This window comes from Microtus ochrogaster, chromosome 2, assembly GCF_000317375.1.
Source record: "Microtus ochrogaster isolate Prairie Vole_2 chromosome 2, MicOch1.0, whole genome shotgun sequence".
Classification (NCBI taxonomy): Eukaryota; Metazoa; Chordata; class Mammalia; order Rodentia; family Cricetidae; genus Microtus; species Microtus ochrogaster.
The window spans coordinates 36,111,884-36,133,432 of record NC_022010.1 but is presented as its reverse complement, the minus strand read 5'-3'; the positions used below and the strand labels follow the sequence as shown (position 1 = coordinate 36,133,432).

The window sequence follows — 21,549 nt, the reverse complement described above, 5'->3', positions numbered from 1 at the left end:
AACTCTGAAATATCTCTTATCAACAGGCTTGGAATTGAAGAAGGACTGAGCCATAGTCCAACTCCAAAACCAGCTCTACACATTTATAAAGAAGTGTTCAATAAAACATATCGGCCGGGTGCTGGGGACGCAGCCCAGCTGCTCTTAACACAACAAACTACTAGTATGTTTAACATCTGGATAAATATTCTGAATCTATGATTTTTAATTCTGTTTAATAATCTTTAATAATATTTGAAGTACTACAGCTACTTTTTGATTAATAATGGCAAACCCTTCACATCTTCTTCAGCCTGAACCATAACAGAGAAGATACTGACAAAATATCCCTGAAGAGTTGCTTTCATGAAGGTAAAAACATATGACTAATTTATTTATTCTGATAATGCAAGCCCCTGTGAGCTGGCCCTAGATCTCTGCTCAAGCCACACTGTAACCCTCGGATGCAATCCTCAAACAATTTTATGTATCTTGACTTTGCTTTATGTGTTCTTCAGATTTTGTCTCCAATATCTTCTCATCTACAAACTCTGCTATAAAACAGATGTCACACTGAAAACACTCATTGTCCAGTCACCTGGCTTCTCTGGTTATTAGTTCCTAAGACTTTATCTTTTGATCCTCATGTTCTGGCACACAATGTAAACCAAAGAGGTCTACAAATCTTGATAGAATATCTCACATATCCTTGAAGAAGCAAACGATGGCTCTGTCTATATCCCACATGTGAGAGGCAATAAGTTGAAGATAAGGAGAGAACGTTTTGTTACACACACTGCAAGCAGACCGTTAGTTATTTCTGCTGCACATTCTGAGTTGACTCTCGTTACCTCAGGAATGTTGGCAGATGGTCTAAGTTCCATAATGGCATTTACCCTACCTGGAGAAGGAATGGCTCCATGTTAGTCAGTTATAGAAAAACCCATGTGAATCAGCATGAAAAGGTGCCACAGACCAGTGACAGAGACTCAGGACACAGAAAGCATAGCTAATATTGCCTGCTCCAATAAGAAAAGCATGGCCATTTAGGTCAACTGGGGCATAGAAACAAAATAAGTTTTTTGGAGTTGTGTCTTGTCCACAGTGCAAGGATAGCCAGTTTCCTAACAGATGTGAATGGTACCCATCATTAGCTATCATATAAACAATAACATGGTTAAACACTAAACTCATCCATTATCTCTTCTTATTTTGAAATAACAAAAGAGCTCTGACTCTAAAGCATCCCTGACTCTTAAAGCATCACTGACTCTAAAGTTTATGAGGGAAAAGGAACCCCAGCATCCCATCAGGAACTAGAGAGGAAAGCAACATGACAAGGGGTGGACAATCAAGAGCAGAATCCCTCATGTTTGCACAAAGGATTTTGTATAAAACCGATTTTGGAATTTAGAATCCTATACTTCAAATATTTGGTCAGAAAGGAAAGTCTGTTGAAATCTGTGCAAGGAACTGCAAGTTGTGGTTTATTATGGGTTGCATAATATGGATGGCATCAATAAACTCAGCTACTTAGTAACAGCATTGTTTATCCAATGACTTTGAAAACATAGCCAGAATACATTATTTTTCAGGAATTCAGTGATGGCCTGAGTTAATAGAGCAACTTCCCCCCTTACACACATCCAGACTAAGCATGGCTTGTCAATTATTACCGTAAGCATCTGCACTTAAAGCAAATGTTTAACTCCAAGTAATGTCAAAGTACTTTTCAAAGTGATATAATTTGTGTTAAATCTGTAGAGGACTACATTTAATGGTTCATTTCAGACATGGTCTCTTAGTAGCTGGTACAATCTAGTAATGAGTGTAGAACAAACCAATGTCAAGTTTTTTTTACACAGAAAGCAATAGACACACTGTGTTTCCAAGCTGCTATTTGGTTCATCTACATGGTTGTTCTTTATAGTGGCCATTGCACTTCAGTTTGATCTGCATTCTCATATTTACCTAGAATTAGCTTAAGAAATCTTCAGCAAAAGCAATCTAAAATTGAAGCTCATTCATGCCCTTTCCCATCAGCTGGAACATGACATCACAGTAGGAGGACGCCTTCCTCCTTTCTTCCAATTTCTAGGACAGTACGCTGACAATCAATCAAGTAGTTAATGTCGTCACCAAATGTTTTTGCATGTCTGCTATGGAAAGGGCATTGTTCTAGGTACTTCAGATATACAGCGAGTGAAACAAAAAAACACCTCTTTATTTGTCAAGTTTCCACTCCAGAGGATGGTGAAATACAACCAAGAGTTGTCATTCATTTGGTATTATGATTTGGCATTTTCAAAAATTCTCTGGCTCACGAAATAGATCAAGGGTGTGGGCTGGGACAATATCGTGGTGTCACATAGAGCGAGCAGGAAATACTAGCCGATAATGCAATGCCACAACAAAAGAGGCTAGGGAGAGAGTCACCTTGAGGCATGAGGGTGCACATTTCCGAAAACAAGAAAAGCAAGAATCTAATCTGTTTACAAGGCAGGAGAATATGGGGGAGATTGAAAGAAAGTAAGGAACCAAAAACCAAAGATTAATAACTCAACACCTGCTTAAGCAGCAGGTGTACTAAAATGGAAATGAAACAGAGAAGGTTGCAGAGGGCATGTAAGACTGACTCCCAAATTCATAAAACATCCCCTTAAGAGATACACAACTGATTCACTGTTGTACCAATGGTTAGTGCTGTCTTCAGTCCTGGATGGTCTCTCAGCCTAGAGCCTCACTCTGCTAGCTCACTTTCCATAAAGAGAGTCAAGAGCTGATGCCTCCTTTCTGGTTGCTCGAACCTTCCTTTATGCATGCCACACACACTCATACCTTTTATTGATTCTCACTTAATCCTTTGAATTTTGGTCCTTAGTTCCTTTTGAACAGCTGGATTCTATGACCTTTAAGGACAAACATCAATATGACTTCTGAGCTTCGGGGAATTGGGGCTTTTGCTGGGCGCAGAATCCAACAATAGTTTTCATAGTCAATAGTCACCATCTATTTTGGTAGTGTTTCATTCTCTCTAGCAAAGAGAAGACCTGGGGAAATGAAATGGAACAGACAAATGTGTATGTGGCCAGGCTCTTGTTACACACCTAAAGATCTAAGGTTCACCATGCAAGTACTTTGGAAATCCAAAGTGCACAGTTTTGTCTGTTATCACAATAGCAGTTATGTGTCCTTCTTCTTCTCTCTAATCCTTCTGGGACGTTTTGCTTCCCCAGATCCTTATATTCAAATGTAAGTGCGTATGAACCTAAGTGACCTCATTAGCAGCAAAATCAATTGGCCATGTTCAACTAGAGTTTCCTGTCATTAGAATTCACTGACACATGTCCATGCTCATAAGCTCAGTTAAAGAGATGTTTTAAATGATACAGCATAAATAGGAAAAATCCTATGGGTGGCTGTTCTGCCCCTGTGCATTTCCTGATTGTGATTCCATATCACTGTTATGGAAGATGCTGCCACTCGGAAAAACTGGGTGGAGAGGAGATACAAGCTCTGTACTAGCTCTTAAAACAGCATGTGGCCCTCCAATTAGCTTCCAATAAATAGCTAAATAAGAATTCAGGTCAAACGTTATTCATCATGATCATTTTTCCCACAAGACCACCTAAGTGTGCTGATCCTAAGAGGAAATACATAGGGAGAGTACCATCTTAGGTCCACTGAACCATGCACCCTTTAAGAGTAGCGTAGAGAAGTCCCAGAAGGAGATGGGTGATGAGCCGGGAGACAAAAGGAGTAATGAGCATGATTTTTCTGTCCACAGAGATGGAGCAGTGGAGCTCGCAGCATCGCTGTGCCTGAGACTGCATCTCCATTCAGTGGCTGTGCCTTTAGCCGGCCACCTGCTGCACAGTCATATGTTATTAGACAAGAATTATTTAATCCCCGTATCTGGTTGGTCATTGTGCCTGTTTCTCAGGCTAACCTTGTTTCCATTCCCTCTCTTTTCTCATCATCTGGCCTTCCCTTCCTTCCCAGAAATTCTTAAGATCATTGACTTCACTGACGGAAGTCGGGCTTCTGACCGACTAATAAATAAGTTCACCAGTGAAAAGCCTATTTTTCATTCTGTTTAATTACAGGCTTCAAAGACACTCAAAATGGAGGCTGTCTTAGGCACAAATAATACTGTAGGCTTGCTTTACTTTCCTCCTGTTGGCATTGGCACCGAGCCCTTCCTCTGCTTTGAAATTCATGGCTGTGTCTGTGTCTGCATACTAAGCAGACCATGGCCACCCCTGAGCCTGCTTTGCCTGTCCAGATGCAGTCAAATATTCCAGAGGTCTTAACGCCCAGTTCAGAGGTGGAGTTTAGTTAACTAATATGGTCCATTTGTTTGCAGTGTAATCTACATATGTGACAATAAATGGGTTCCCATATAGTAATTTGAATTGAATTTGTTAAAACTAGAGTGGGAGTTAGGCAGCAAAGTGCTTCTGAATTCTGGATACCTGACTTCAAATTTGGTCCTTTGAGTATGAATGCACAAAACATTTGAATGGTGTATGGACTCTACAAAACATACACAGAGCAAACAGACAAGAAACTAATAGTGAAAAGAAGTTTCTCCCTCCACACCTCTTTTCCTTGTTTTCCTTTCCCTCTTACAACCACTTTTAGCAATGTATGCCACATTCTCTGCACAGAAAAGCATATGCTATAGATTTTACAAAGAAAAACACTCCATCTACACCTTCCTTTTTGTATAAAAAAAATGTCACATGATACAGGCAAAGTACCAGCACTCGTTCCTTTTACTTAAAGATAGCACTTAAAGCTACATTATCCCCTGTATTCCGCCCCCAGATTTAAAAAGAAATTCCTGGAAGTAACCATCTTAACCTCCGACTACTTTGTTGCATGGATGTAGCCATTTTGTATTTGATCATGCTGATGGAAATTGGGTGTTTTAGTGAGCAGCATGGCAAATTACTACCAACCGTATATCGTTTTAAACAATTGAAAGGTATAGGATACATTCCACAAAGGTAAACCTTGCCCTTTTAATTTGGTGCCTTTTAATTTAATAGATAATGCCCAATATTTACTTTCTAGCATTAATTATATATGAAAGGATGCTTCTTCATAACTACCACTTCTCACTGTATTTCCAAATTTTAAACCTGCTAATTTGATCATTGTAGATTCAAGGCTGAGGTCAATCCCTACTCAAAATGATACGTAGAAACAGAAGAGCAAAGATGAGATCTGCAAAGCACAGAAAATTGAGTAACTATTTCCAGGTGTGAGATTCTGTTTACAAGAAAGAGGGGGAGGAAAGAAAGAAAGAAGAGAGGGGGGGAGAGAGGAAGGAAAGAAAAGAGAAAGACCTCATAATGTCTACTGGAATAAAACATGTGCTTGAATTTTGAAAGTTATTCAAACAGTCAACTGGCTTTGCAGGTCAGCATTTAATAGCCTTGACAAACAACACCAGGGTTCTGACCTTAAACTCCTTGAGCTCTTAGTCCCTGCGAGCATGCACCGAACATTCTTTCCCTGGATGCCCTTTCTTGGTCACACAGTTCATCATTAATGCAAACTGCGGGAGGACACATAGCATAGAGCTGCTAACACATTTTGAGAAGAGTAAATCAGAGTGAACAAGCCACGCTATCTGGGAAGATCATTCTTTTTAGTATGTCAAGATCCAGTCCTTTGCATGTCACTTCCAAAATTCCAACACAAGGAAGCCTGTGCTTGCTACTGTTCCAGGTAACCATCAATACTTCTGGGAGCTCGCTGAGATTCTTTAAGGGTTTGATTTGCTGTGGATTTGTCCTCTATGTAACTACTGCAAGTAAAGTGTTTTTTTCCCATGTATGACTAGCACCCCATGCTTTATATTTTTTATTGCTCCAAGACTGAAAACAAAAACATTCATGACCTCAGTCTCACTTCTTTGCTACTTAGCTGCAATGGTACAGAAATAAGGGATGTGATGTACACGTTGCTTCACTTGGTTATGATTTGGGATGTTTTTAAACTCAGAAGTGCTGTTGACACAGAGATGCTATAGCTATATTAATTTAGAAAATGTTTATCAATTTCTTCAACTCATTGGATTCTTCACAGGTTTTCACTGCTGGCTGCTATAGACAGAACCATTTTAGGGTTTTTTTGTGGTTACTCTGCGCCAGCATCTCTTTCCAACCAATAATGGCATCCTTGTATCTCTGTTATTTGAATGCAATGCATCTGAAAGATTAGGTCTATGGCATATAAATTCCTCCTTTCACTATTTCATAACAACTTGGCAACTAATGCACTGGCCGTTCAGTAATAAGAATGAGATACCACACACTCCAGTAAGGGTACAGCAGAATGAGGAGAGTAGGAGCCGACTTGAAAGGAAAATACTAGCTTCAATTGATTTATCTGTTAAGCTGGATCCCAAATGGTTGCACCTACTCATAAACAAAGCTTCTTTATAGACAGAATTTGAATGTTCATTTTCCCCTCTGTTAGTATGCAAATCTCTTTGCAGCATTCCAGCAAAAGAGAATGCAACTCATCTTCTGTGCTTATAAATTGTTCATTATCATGTTCTCTGATGGTCAATCCATTGCTCTATCTGGCATAAATACTAGGTGCTGAAAAAGGCACATTTGGGATCAAGCGGGAAACACAAATCCCATACAAAATCTAAAAGGCTATTGCTTGAAATATCGCGTCATCTTACTTGTACTTACATTTATATATAGTAGTCTGGGAAAGTAGATGCTTGAACGGGCCCCATTAATTCTCACTGCTGTTTGTGCAAGATGTGTGAATGTCTTCACATTGTACAAAGGAGTCTCAATATAAAGAGTCAAAGTAACACACAAACAGTCTCCAGAAACATCTTTCTTGTGATCGTGGGTGTGAAATGTTGTAGCCTCAACACTGAGGCTCAACACTGAGAACTAAGATAACTTTTGTTAGATTGTTTAGGGTTGGACCTCTCGAAGGGTATTTTTTGATAAATAAATATCTTCCTCTTTGATAAAGAGAAAATTTCATTATGTGTGCTTTTCTCAAACAGGAGTATCATGTAACCATAAATTGACCTCAGTGATTAAAGCCACCCCTTTCGTATGTATATTTAATTCCCATAAAAGCCAACAGGATTGACTTCTGTTTCCCCTGACTGAGAAAATCTTTGCTTTGCATGAAAATTATACTCAGATAAATCATGACCCTCACACCACTCACTAAAATATAAAAACAAAGAGATTCAAGGGTCCCAATGGCTCTCTAGATCAAAAAAATCTACAGAGAAAACAAATAGTGTTCAGATCCATTTCTTGGGTATGCAGGGAAATTTCAGTGGATCTGCTCTTACTGAGTTTGAGAATCTACCCGGAGAATTTTTTTCCCAGTTAAAATCCTCTGTGTACCAACATTAAACTATGCTGCAAAGCTTTTAATTAAAAAAAGGAAAGAATGATGTAAAAATCACACTGTCTCCAGGCACTGTTTTCATTAAAGGATTAGACTGATGAACTGTTTGGATTTTATTGTTCTAAATATGTGTTTCAGCTGGTGCTCTCAGATCTATCATGTGAAGAAAGTGAAATGTAAGTAAATAACAAGATATTCCATGTTTTTATTTAGCATTTGAAAAATTCAAAGAGTAGGACTCTCTTCATTTGAAAAGCCTCAAAGGGTACTCATGTAAAAAAAAAATCATGATTTCTAAAAAAAAAAAAAAAGGAATGTTACTGCCATTATGATCACTTTGTTTAATAAATAACAGAGCTATCTTCAAGTGTTTAGGCTCTTGCATTCTCTTCCCATTAGATTTCCATGGTTGTTAGGCTACAAAAGAATTGTGACATCCTCCTCCCTTGCCCCTACACTGATAACTATGGCAGTTTCAAGGAACAGTTTCTGAACAATTCATTTTCATATACAACCGATGAACCCACATCTTATCCTGTGTTATGTGTGCATCTCAAAGGGCATCGGATGCAAATTAAGTGAATAATTGATTCATTTCCCTACTTCGTGAGGCTTAATGGTTTTCAGAATTCTGTTCAGGAGATGAGAAGGTGCCATTAATAATGCTGATGATGACGAATGGGAACTCTAATGCAGGGTGACTGAGTGCAAGTGTCAAGGAAGCACTTGTGCCAAGTGCTGTGTTCTGGGTGCAGCACTCCGCCAGGCAGCTGTTTTCAATTATCATTGCCTCATCCTCTCAAAGCCCTGTCTGTGGGCACTGCCTCTAAAACAAGAGATGGGGTCAAACGGGAGTTGTCCTTAGGCCTGGAATCGTTCACTCTTTCAGATCATCCTGTTGCTAGCCTGTGTGTGTTGCTCTTTCAGCATCTACATGCCCTTCCACGGCTGTTTTTTTACATTAATTTTTGGATCTACTACTGTGCTCTGTCTTCTGATGCTTGTGACTAATCAGTTGTTTATAGTGTTTGCTTGACTCTGAATTTCAAGGCTGCCCACACCTTGCCTTCTTGTTTTCTGTCTTTGACCCAGAATAATAATCTCCTAGGATTGGGAAGAGCCTTAAATGTTGACTCTACTATCCAATCAATAGGACAAGGGGGGATGGTACTGGGAAGTCGAAAAGCTTCCTTTTTGCTTCTGAGGTTGTCCTCATATGTGGAATAAACGGAGAAGAGGGAGATAATCATTCTACAGCACAATTTTAGCTGATGCTCAACTATGAGCTTTCTTTGGTAAGCAATTTTACATCTCAGCGTCTGTTATAATTTTACCCTCGTTTATTTTCTGTTGAGTAAAAATCAGGAACTTCTTCAAATAACATTAAAAATAGCAGGAAAGAAAGGTAGAAAAGATAAGGAAGTGGCTGGTATTCCAGGGAAATAATATAAAAGAAATAAGTCCATTGACGAGAGATACAATACCTTGAACAAGGCTGTGTTAGTCGGATAAGTTTATAAAAAAAAAAAAAAAAGACAGGCTATTTTAGGAAAGAGCAAAAGTTCCACATCCAAACAAGATTTTCTTTTTCCGCCTGCTTTTATTGGAGAGGCTTTTAATTTAGAGCCATTTCCATGATCTGAGACCATTGTTTTAAATACATTATCTGACTAAAAGAATAGAATCATCCAATGCCAGTTGCTTTGGGTAAAGAGTAACACGAGCTCACTAGATTACAGGAGAGCTCGATAGGCTTGGTTAGCTCTTGATGTGCTTTAAAATGAAAAAGATAAGCGAGAAAAGCTGGCCCCGAGTTCATCTGCAAACAGACACACAGAAGGACAAGAAGCTAAGGAGGGGCAATGCTGAAGATGGGGAAGCTTGCTCTGGTGGAAGCTGCGAAGAAAAGGATTCGGATTAACAAGACTACATTTTGTAGTGTCTCAACTTTTACTTCCTAGATTCTCCAAAGCCGTTTGAGAGCATTATAAAGCATTTGACTATGAGTTCCACTTAAATTTCTTTTTAAATACTGGACATTTTGTGATAGGAGTTGCTCGTTTTATAGTTGTAGCTGAAATTTTAGTATGAATCATACATTGTTCTGATTAATATAAAATCTAAATATTCTAATTGATTGTATATAATAAAATATGATGCAGACCCCTTTCATTTTAATTAGTTATGTTTTAATCTATTCCTTTCCCTATAAATAACCGATTACACTGTCAAAGAGTACATAGTGATTTACAAAATATGAATATGTTATATATACATGCATGTATAAAAATGACTTTATAAATTAATTACATAAATTTCCTAATGAGGTGCCAGCAATTTTCCTGGTTCAGTGGATTAAATATTTTATTTAAAAGTAGGAAAAGGTCAAGGCGTGTTGGTGCATGCCTATAATCCCAGAACTCTGAGTGGAGGCTGAGGCATCTCAAGTCAGGACTAGCTTGGGCTACAAAATCGGGAGGCAGAGGCAGGCGGATCTCTGTGAGTTCGAGACCAGCCTGGTCTACAAGAGCTAGTTCCAGGACAGGCTCCAAAACCACAGAGAAACCCTGTCTCGAAAAACCAAAAAAAAAACAAAAAGAAAAAGAAAAAAAAATCTGTACAAGACCTGGGGTATGTGGTGAGACCCTGTCACAGAACGTAAAGATATAGCTAAATAAAGTAGGAGAGAAAATAAGGGGCAAAATTTCTACCCACAACTGAGAATTCAGCGCCCAGTATTTTGACTGCAAAGACATATTTATAACCAACCTTTAATTCGATTTCTCACATGATTGGTGAAGTACCTGAAGGATAAGCAGCCTGTGTTTGTCATAGAGATGGTGCAACTTACAGTCAAGTTCTAGATGGTACAATTTACACCTCCCCCACTTCTAATTATTATAGTTGACCTGCACATTGGCTCATGGTGAGAAATAAGTTTTCAAAAGAAAAAAGGAACCCATGCAATTTGTTATTTCACTTATGCAAGGAATATTATGAAGACACTGTTCCTCTTACTAGAAGAATTTTCTTCTGGCTTCTACAAGGAGTAGCTGTATAACTGATGAGCAGCTCTTCACTCTGTTCCTCTCCATGACTTTCTTTTTCTCTTTCCCCTAACTGCAGGGAAGCTTAGACCACAGTCAGAGGTCAGCCCCGCTGTTTCATATGAGATTTGCTGCTTCAGTCAGCTGACCGGTGTCTCCCCTGGCCTATTTTCTTTTCAGGTACTCTCCCTGAACTTGCTGCTCGATTCTTTTCTGGTATTCCTTTAAAGCGTTTTGGAAAAAGATCCCGGATGTAGATTCCATTTGGAAAGATGAGGCCCGAGGTTCCTACTTGCATTCTCACAGAACAGGCCTCCATTTCCAGCTCATTCCTATTTATGCTCCTGCATCCCCCAAACAGCGATGCCATACAAGTCATTTCACCTAGGACTGAGCTTCCTCAATTTTGCAGGAGGAACAGAGAAATGTGCTCCTTTTTTGCATCACTGGGGATTTGAAAGTAAAGGATTTCGCAGGCAGTTAGGCATAACAGTTTCTGCTGTAGGAAACCCTGCATGATAACAGCAGAGGAGCAAGGCAGCAGTTCCCTGAGCTTCTTGAAGTTACCCCATTAATGAATTTGCAACCTCAGTCCCTGGATCCTCAAAGAAGAGCAGTAAGGACCGGTCTAGCAGTCTGTGTAAGCAGGAACAGCCCCACAACATGCAAATAAAGATGAGCCTTCGTGTTCTGCCTCACATAGCATTTCCTTTGACATCTATTTGTGGGGAACTCTAGTCCCTGCAAGTGTTTCCTTAAACCTGTCAGTAACTCATACTTTTTCCCCACATATTTTTTTCTTGAAAACTTTTAGTTAAATGTCTTATTTAATATTCAGCTGGATGTGGTGGCACAAGCCTTAATCCCAGGATTTGGGAGGTAGAATTAAGGTGGTCTCTGTGAGTTCTATGTAGGCCAGCCTGATCTACAAAGCAAAGTCTAGAATAGCCGGGATTGTTACACAGAGAAACCCTGTCGTTAAAAAAAAAATAAGAAAATATGCATGCATGCATATAATGTGTTTGAATACAATCTTCACCTCCAATTCCTCTACCTTTCCCTCCCAACTTCTTGCATTTCTCCCTCCTCTCGTTCACTCTGGTTTTTCACATCCACTCAGTCCATTTAATGCCGCCAATTTGTGCATGGCTGTGAGACTATTTCCTGGAGAATGAGCGGCCTCTCAGAGCCTGCAAGCCTGAAGAAAGGCGACCCTCCCTCTCTCAGTAGCTAACAACTGTCAATAACTCCTAACATGGGGGTGGTACTTCATGAGCCCATCCCCATCCATGCTGGGAATTTGTCTGGCTTAATATTTTGCAGGTTTTGTACATGTATCCTGAGCCATTGTGAGCTCATGTGTCAAATTTCCACATCCATCAAATACTGCACCATTGCCGACATTCACTGCCTTTGGCTCTTAGACTCTTTCTGCCTCCCCACTTCCACGATAACCCCTTAGCCATTCGAACACCAGTGTATTTATTTAGATCTTCGCACTCCACAGTCTCTTTCTTTGCTAGTGGACTGGTGGTTGGTTTCCATCGAACATCAGTATCCTAGGCTGACTGTTCTTCAAGGATAACTTTATTTTCAGGGATGCAAATTGTTCCCACTTTGAAAATATTATATTTAAAATCCAAGCAATTATAATACTGTTCAAGTTCATGTAACAGCTCAGAAGATGCTTTTGAAAAACACAATTTGGGAAAGGGCTGGAATCCAAGAAGGAAGAATGTCCCCACATCTTCTAGCTGAGACTTGCTTCTGAATAGCTCTGTGGGCGTCTTCCTGAATTCTCCAAGTCCAGGAATTGACGTCTGTCCTCATTCTGGATATCATGTATGTATGTATAAAATGAGGACAAAATAAATGTTCCCTCAATGCTGGACATTATGAAAATATACCATAACTTTATTTCTATAGTGAGGTTTCCTGACCATTTGTTTATCAGAACCTCCACCAGGGGGTGCAAAGGGCACAGAAGGAGAAAATGAAATAAAGTTGGGTCCGTATTGACACTGAAATCCATACGTGTTAAATGGCTCAAAAGTTGCACTTAACAAGGAGGTACTCGGTATTTATAATTGACTTTAAGTCACGTGGACGATCTTAAATGGAAAAGAATAGAAGTGGAGATTTCTATATAAAGAAAGATAAAATACTCCATATTCCTAGCCAGTAGTTCAGAGATCTCTAAAACAAAAGTTACTGTCTTGTTTTGGGGTTAGGGCAGCATAGCTTAAGTATCATACTGTTTTTAAATTTTTGCAATTAGTACATTAGAATTTTATGACTACAAAAGATAGATAAATTGTAAATATATGAAACAACCTCAAAGAATATAATTTATATGTGATAATTTATGTCTGTCAGACCAGCAGGCCCCTTATGGGTGGAAGGGCTCCTGCTTTCAGTGGATGGTCTGACATTGATGTTTACAGTTACTCTCTGGGCTCAAGGTGATGTATTTACAGCACAAGCACTAGCACCTGAGCTCAATCCACACATCCGCTAATGATGACATCATGGCCCCTTGCTATGATGTGCCACTTCCTAGCTCATGGTTTTTAAAAAACAGGCTGTCCTGAAATGCACTTTGTAGACCAAACTGGCCTCAAACTCATGACTCACAAAGATTTGCCTGTCCATGCCTCCCTGATGCTGGGATTAAAAGTATGTACCACCACTCGATTCTTTTTTTGTTGTTGTTGTTGTTGACCCACACTTTTATTATTATTTTTTTATTTTTTTTAATTTATTTATTTATTGAGGATTTCTGCCTCCTCCCCGCCACCGCCTCCCCACTCGATTCTTAGGGTCCTCTTTTTATTTTCCTTGTTTTTTTAGAGACAGAGTTTCTCAGTGTCACCTTGACTGTACTGGAACTCGCTCTTTAGACCAGGCTGACCTCAAACTCACAGAGATCCACCCGCCTCTGCCTTCCAACTGTGTGCTCTGATTAAAGGCATGTACTACCATCGCCTGATCTCTTAGGATTCTTTTTGTTTTTAACATTTGGCCATACTTTTATTTACTACATATACTATAAACATACACAATACATGCTACAAAAAATTTTTTTTTAAATTTAACTGCCAAGAAAGTGTATAAAGTTATAATACAAGGGCACATGTTCATATTTTATTTCAAATCGGTTTGCTTATGACCCACTTCAAACCATTAATAGTGAAATGTTACTCTTGGAAAATTAAAATTATCTATTTGCATTATTAATACACAATTCCAACAAATTAATAAGAATTAACCCTGTCAAATACTAGTATCCAAAACTGGGCTCTTGCAGAAGTGATTATATAAAACATAGCAGCCAATTTCAGGTTACTTTACTCTGGGACAATGGACATATGCACTTGAATAGGATTCTAGCACTTGCTATTTTTGGAAGATATTTGTAAGAAGTCCTTCGATCTCTTGAGGTCCAATAACTGCTACACCCAGCCAAATCCAACCAAACTTCACATAATGGCTCTGAACAACTAATCACAGAGGAGTTCTGATCCGCATAGAGCTGTGTATCCCATCAACACCACACATAATGAAGAGATAGTTACATTTGAATGTCCATTTCTCTCTTAGCCACTTGTGATTATGAACTTTACTAGCCACTGCAGGTATCCAAGACAAGTCCCAAAATCCAAAGTTCAAAGAATAAAAATTAAGTCAAATTCTGCCTTAGTGAAATATTTTTGTCTTCTAAGTACCATGATGTCACATCAGATGTGTCATACGTGACTTCTAGCCAGCAAATGGAACATCTGGTGAGCAATAGACAATAAGTGTTTTCAAGCTGTAAAGCTCTCAGAGTTACTTTAATGTTGCCTGAAGATAACAAAACTGAGACCGTCTCAGATGCTGGCTAAGGCCCTGGGTTCCAGTATTCCCACTGTGCATTCTGAAGACACCATGACAACATCAGTGTATTGAGATCTGAAAGAAGTCCTTCTGTGTTTAGTGTACCATATTTCCCAGCGTAGTTGGGCACTAGGAATTGAATGACACATGCATACCGTAGAAGTTTATAACACAGATTACAAACCCTCTTTAGAGAAGTGGAATTATAAAGGGCTCTACTCTGGATATCTGTCAAAAAAAAGCATAATAAGAATGATAGAATGATTATCTGCCCAATGCCTCTGTCATTTTGACCTTAAAATGCTCCTCACTAATTTCTCCATGCCTTAGAATCAAAACTAAACAACAAAGCATTGTTGTTGCATATAATTTGTGGTTCCAAATTAACCTGCCTTCTCAGTGGCTTGAATGAAGTAGACATAGGGTAGATATTCTTTTAGTATATTGGGAACAGATCTGTAGAAGAGTGAGCAGATGAGCATTATGGGAAAATAGATTTGTTTAGTTTAAAGCACCAAAGAATCATCTCTAGTTTTCTAGAATTAGAAACTTACTGCTTTTTCTTTATTACTAGGTGTGCAAATTATGATGACCAGCATTCTGATGGCTGGTATATCTGGTAAGAATTCCTTCAGATTGTTTTATAAAAACATGTGGATGTTCATGTACACTTTCTCTTCTAGATAATTTGAAACAGCATGTACAATCACCAGCTGAAGGAAATTTTTTTATTTTTATTTTTATTTTACTTTATTTTTTGGTTTTTCCAGACAGGGTTTTTCTGTGGCTTTGGAGCCTGTCCTGGAACTAGCTTTTGTAGACCAGGCTGGCCTCGAACTCACAGAGATCCGCCTGCCTCTGCCTCCCGAGTGCTGGGATTAAAGGCATGTGCCACCACCGCCCGGCTGAGCTGAAGGGAAATTTAGAGGAGTGTGAATCAACAGTTTTGTCATATCAATATCAGGACAATATTTGCTAAATGCCTCCTATGATAAAGAATCTATTGTTTTCAAGACTCTAAATTTATTCTATAGCTAGAGTTTGTTACTGATAAAGTAACTGCTCCTTCTTGAAATCTTTCTAAATTGTTCTTCCACTTCTGGTTGTAACTACCCACTCAACATAATCAAATGAGTCTTTAATAAGATATTCCTCTAGAAAATTTAAATCAGTTCTCATTCCCTAAATCACAACTTTCCTATCTTCCAAACTTAACATCAACCAATGCTGCTAATAAAAATTTCAATTCCTTTAAGGCAGAGACACTGTCTTGTCTATCTTTAATCCTTACCTTGATATTTCAAATATTTAAATGGTCAATAAGAAGAAAGAAAAGAGGGAAAAAGAAGGAATGGGGAAAGGAAAAATTGACTTCACTTTTCAGATTAGCCCTTAGTTTTCATAGAAAAAAAAAATGCTTGTCACCAATGCTTTTTCTGAAGACCTCCAGATCTATTAGTGATGTAGAAAGATAGGCGATTGCTCTTGTAGTTTGGCATTCCAGTTTGCTTGCACTTGCGCATAGCTGAGTTCCTGTATGTTCCCCAGGCACGTACAGAAATGCACACTCCTACATGCTCTGCCTCACTTCTCTGTCTCTTTTGGTGCCAGGTTCCTACTGATGATACTCTTGGTGGTTCTCCTCTGTGGAGTAGTGCTTCTCTGTCTCCGGTCCTGGCTGAAAAGGTGCAGAATAGATGATCCTCCCAGACGCACCGTGGCTGTTTTTGCTGTTGGAGACCTGGATCTCATTTATGGTGAGTTGTCTGCATACTTCTGGATTCTTCTACGAGTCCTTGAAAAACTATCATTGCAAAGCGGACCTATACACTTGAAAAGTGCATCCCTATTGGGAGACTCAAAGGCATGTATTGAAGAGAGACCATACAAGAGGAAAACAGACAACAGGAAGGAAATGTGCCTCACTGACTGATAGAGAATGGCAACAGAGCCAAAGCAGTTTGTTCAATTAACAAATGGATAGAAACGCGTGGAGATGGACAGTTCAAGAGAGTGGTAGGGCTTACAGTTCAGATGAGCATCTTGACATAACTCTACCCTATGCGGTAGTTAAAATCTTAATCATTAAGCCTTTGCCAACTCATTTAACTCATCTGAAGTAACACAGAAGCATATTTTCTGAAGTATCCGTTGCCAATGTAGAGTCTAAAATCATTAAGATTGGGCACAAAAAAGTCAGCTGTGATGTACTTTCTCTTCAGAAACCCAAATGATTCCTGGTTCTGCCAGTACCTGTCCTATCTGTCCCAAATTATGCCCTGGCCATCATTTTCCAGTTTTCCTTCAGGGTTAAAAGACAAATAGGAAGAAAAAGAGTTATTTGTAGCAGTCAGTCTTTTCAGTAAGCAGAGTGAAAACCACTTATCGCTTGATTGTTTCCGAGTAGCTACGATTGATAATCATTTCTTAACCCTTGAGCACTGTCCTTTCTTTCAGAGATGGTTGAGATTTTCCCACCCAAATTTTACTTCCTCACATAGTTATCCAAAGAGTTCTTGATAAAAATTAACTTGGCTAACTTTCAGAAACTTGGGACAGTGTGGAATTTTCAATATATCAAACACAAAAGCAAATGACTATGTCGAAGGGGTAAAAAAAAAATAACTTAAGAGGGTTTAACTTGAATATGTAATGTTCTTGAGATTTAGTGAGTCTTAGGCTTCCGTGGAGTGTTCAGGCACAAAAGGTGACATATATGTCGTCACCCACCAATGCTCAGGGACTACTGAGGAACAGAGAGGCAAAAGATCTTAAGAGGCAGAGGTCTATGAGGACTGGAGCAGAACAGTGTCTTCTGGATGTGAGAGGACCACTGCTCTCATGAGTTCACAAAGACCTGCACAACACAAGTCAGACAGCATTCCAGCCTGGAGAGAGGGGTGTACGGGACCCCATTCCTTCCTGAGGAGCTATCGACAATTACAAGATTCTGTGGGGTAGCAGAGTCGGCCAATCGGGCTCCAGTAGATGGTCTCTTCCCACAAGCAGCACAAATGGGACTCGGTGGGTGATTAAAAACAAAAATGAGGACAAGTTAGAAATAGGAAGAGAGGAAGATAATGGATCTGGAAGTTGATGGGGAGTTGGAGGTGCGGCTGGGAGTGGGTGGGGAGGTAGTGGTGGACCTGGGAATAGATAGGGAGGTGGGGTGGCTCTGAGAATGTGTTAGGAGGGAATGGTGGCTCTGGGAGTAGGTGGGGAGGTGGGGTGGATCTGGGAGTAAGTGGGAAGGTGAGGGTGAATCTGGGAGTAGGTGGGGAGGTGAGGGTAGATTTGGGAGTAGGTGGGGAGGTAAGGGTGGATCTGGGAGTAGTTTCCAGGAGAAGTTGGAGCAATTATGATCATGTACACATGGATGAAATTCTCAAAGATTTAACCAAAATATATTAAAAAGAAAAATATTTAGTGATTATTTTTGTCTATATGCTTCCCAGCATGAAGTCATTACTTAACAAGAATAAGATGCTATCAATTTGAGAAATTGTTGTTTGGGAAAGGATAATTAAATTCTACAATAAAAATAAATAGCTCTTTCTCCTAAAATAAAAATTGCTTTGCATGTAGCATCAAGGGAATTAGGGTCACTAACCTAACAAAACATTTGTCAAAGGGATATGCATGGAAATATCGATCTTCTTTTCTTTATTTAAATAGTTAGTTAATAAATGTAATGTTTTTTTTCTGCTGAGAAAACTTGTATTCCAAAAAAAAAAAAAAAATACAGCCTTATTTCCTTGTCTCTTCCCTCTTTCTGAGGACAACTATTCCATCAGGCTATCTTAAATCTTAAGAAAAGACTCCTGAATTTTAAATAACATCCTTCCTGATGATTTGGTTACAGTTTTTAAAGACTGCTGCTGCAGCCATGGTTTGTGTTGTTTCTCTATTTATTGCACGGTGGTTCTCATAAGTGACATTGAACTTGCATGTACAGCCTCAGAGTGGGACAATAAAACATTAAATCCAGCACATTTCCTCAGTAATCTGCATAGATGTCCCTAAGACCTGGGCCTAGAATTATGAGCTCTGTATTAGGCTGGAGTCATTATAAACATAAATAAATGAATGCCAGAAATAAATCACCTTCTAAAAAGGCTAATCTGCATTTCAGATCTACCAAGTCCTAACCAATAATTTGAGACTTTCTCGACCTTATCTCTATTTCATAAATGTCAGCTTCAAACAGTACTCATCAGTTCTCTTAGAGGAGATCTGCTCCTCTCCCTTGCTCTCTCTCTCCCCCCTCTCTCTTAGTTCATATATTAATAATCCTTTGCTATGAAATGGGGGTAGGTAGCTATACAAATTAGTGTGAGTGCTCATAACCTAGCCAGCTCATCACATTATACAGCCAAACACTCAGAGATTTAAAGGCCCATCTTGGATGGCAGGAATTGCATTCTAGGATCTTAATTCCTGACATTTCCCATCATTCTTCCCAAGCCTGTTGGTAAAGCTTCTGGTTCTTTAAGAGAAATCTTAAACTCTCCTACATTGTCTCTTCTACTGCTTGCATCGTGGAAAAGTCTTCTCACCTACGTTTCTCCTGGTGACTCAGAGTGGGATGAAGGCAGTCCTCTCTCTTCTGCCCCTTCCCCATCCTGTCTGAGGGTGCTCCCCTTCCAGAGATGGCAGTCTTTGGTGTAAATGTTGACCCAGAGGCCTGTCTTTTAGTATTCGTAGTTCTCTTTTCAGGAACAAAATACAGAAAAACAATTTAGACAGTGGCATTCCCTGTCACCCTAAAGAGTGCCAACTAGCCATTTCAAGAGGTAGATTCTGGGGAATTAATATTTTGGAACAGTCAGCAGCCTGGACCCACGCTGTGTTTACATACCGATGAGACTTTCATGATGTTTTCACATCTGAACATAGCTGTTTTGTTTCTAAGTACATATACTCTCCCAGAAATAAGAGCCCTCTGAGATCCTGTAAATCCTGTAAGGATCAAAACAATATCTCCCTCCACAGCTCCCGCAAAGCATGTGTTCACAGCCTGAGCCTGAGCCCGAGTCTTAACCTGACCCCAAGCCCAGTCACTGAGCAATTCATGGGCCTACTTCAAGGTTAGCGGAGTACATTTTTGAGTTTTCCTAACATTCACTATTAAGAAAAGGGAATAAATGAATAGAAATCATAGGAATGGCACTGATGAGCAACGAGAATATAAAGTAGGGTTCTTGACTCTTTGCCATCTCTGACACACAGAGGAAGTCTCGGCTAGACACAAGATGTGGGAAGTAAACCACGGGAAACATCTTAATGGACATAGTGCATTTGCTGTATTAACCTTCAGTTCCTCCTAGACCTTTGTTTTATTTCTTTAAAGTTATTTCACTTTAATATCACTATTTATTGCATATATTAATTGAAATTGCTCACTCATTCTGACCTAAGGGTCAGAGGTTTGACACTCAGGATCTCATGAACATTGCCCTCAAAAATGAAAAGCCAAGAGGAAAATTTTAACTGATTTAAAGGCTAAAATTGACTGAACGTTAGTATTACAAAATATATAAAATAGGCAATTTTACATACATGCATTTCCTGACAATATTACATCATTCAGTGTTGCTGGAGGTTTCTGTCCTGCCTGGTCCTATAATCATTCAGTCCCAAAGAAATGAACAGAAGTCTACATTAATTATATACTGTCTAGCCTATTAGCGCAGGCTTCTTTTTTAACTCTTACATCCTACATTAACCCATAATTCTTGTCTGTGTCAGCTACATGGCTTGGTACCTTTTATCAGCAAGGCATTCTCATCTTGTTTCCTGCATTTGGATGACAACTGCAAACTAACTCTTTCCTTTTCTCAGAATTCTCTCGTTCTCATTGCCCTGCCTCTACTTTCTGCCAGGTTGCCCCATCTGTACATCCTGCCTGACTACTGGCCAATCAGCATTTTTTTTAAAACAATACAACTGACAGAGTACAAGATCATTGTCCCACCACACTTCCCTCTTTTTTTATTTCATAACAAGAACTCTGAATCAAATCTCCTTTGTTTAGCTTTTTTCCTGACCATTATCCATAATAACTTGTAACCAACATTCTAAACAAAAGCAAACACCCATAATACATTTTGGGGGGAATGTGGGCATGGTTTTTTAGGCTACTTCCTGATGACTGGGGGCACTGATAATCTTATGGGGACCTAAAGAAAGTTTAGGATTATAGTCAAGTCCCGACTGGAATATTCTGTGAGGCTTGATCATCTCAGCCAGCAGTCTTGAGGCTGTTCTGAATATAGAACTCAGAGGAAACTCCAAAAGAGGTCCTCTGAAACATTGAATAGTCTAAACCATCCATTCTTATCAGAGATTTTTCAGGGGTCTTCCTTGATCAAACCTGATTTTTCTTAACCCAGAATGAATCCACAGCCCCTCATTTCCTGTGGAAACAAAAGCAAAACCTCTTCTCCAAAGTAATACACCTTTTGACTTAGATTTTGAAGTCAAGCCATTTTCAAAATACATATATTGGATTAATCCAACAGCATTTATGATTAAATGTCTTTTAGCAGCTTTTGCTCCTCCCTCAGTAATCAAACAATTTAAAGACAACACAATAGCATACAGTATCCAGATTCTCTGTGTATTTTCCATCTTTATGTGACTTTATTTAAAACTCTATTTCTTTTATTTTGATATTTAATTTTTTTTTCAGAGAGAGTTTCTCTGTGTATCTTTGGCTGTTTTGGAACTCATTCTGTAGACCAAGCTGTTCTTGAACTCACAGAGATCCACTTGCCTCTGCCTCCCAAGTGTTGGAATTAAAGGTGTGCACCACCACACCCAACTATTCTCTCTTTCTTTTTTTTTCTTCTTTTTTTTTAAAGCATTTTATCCTTTTTCCTTTATCTTCAAAGCCTACATGTATTTTTAAGCACACTAAACTGTTTAGAGGGTTTTTTTTCCCCATCTGAATCTATCTTTACTGCATATCTTTCTTTTTCTGACCACATGAATCTTTAATTTGCTAAGCCATATCGCTAGGATTAAAGCTATGGCTTTGATGGCTAGATCTACCCTATTTTTTGCTTTCTGAGAGTCTTGCCTCAAGGTAGAGATACTGGAGGGAGTCATGTTTATTGCAACAACTCTGTGACATTTCAGGGTCCCACCATCACCCAGAAGCATGCTATTGGCTATTCATAAACACCATATAAGTATTTTATGCCAGGGCCTTTTAAAGGGGCTGCAAGGTTTTTGCAGC

General features: G+C 39.1%; 1 protein-coding gene across 1 annotated transcript in view; it reads left to right on the top strand.

The window, feature by feature from the left end:
• The first annotated feature begins 4,231 nt into the window (after nucleotides 1–4,231).
• Nucleotides 4,232–21,549, top strand: part of Tmem207 (transmembrane protein 207) — a 22,787-nt gene continuing 5,469 nt past the window's right edge. Inside the window, exons 1-4 of the mRNA XM_005344903.1 lie at nucleotides 4,232–4,306; nucleotides 7,480–7,562; nucleotides 14,884–14,928; nucleotides 15,921–16,066. Of these exons, the coding sequence (XP_005344960.1) occupies nucleotides 4,232–4,306; nucleotides 7,480–7,562; nucleotides 14,884–14,928; nucleotides 15,921–16,066 (349 nt within the window). The remainder of the gene's footprint in view (nucleotides 4,307–7,479; nucleotides 7,563–14,883; nucleotides 14,929–15,920; nucleotides 16,067–21,549) is intronic.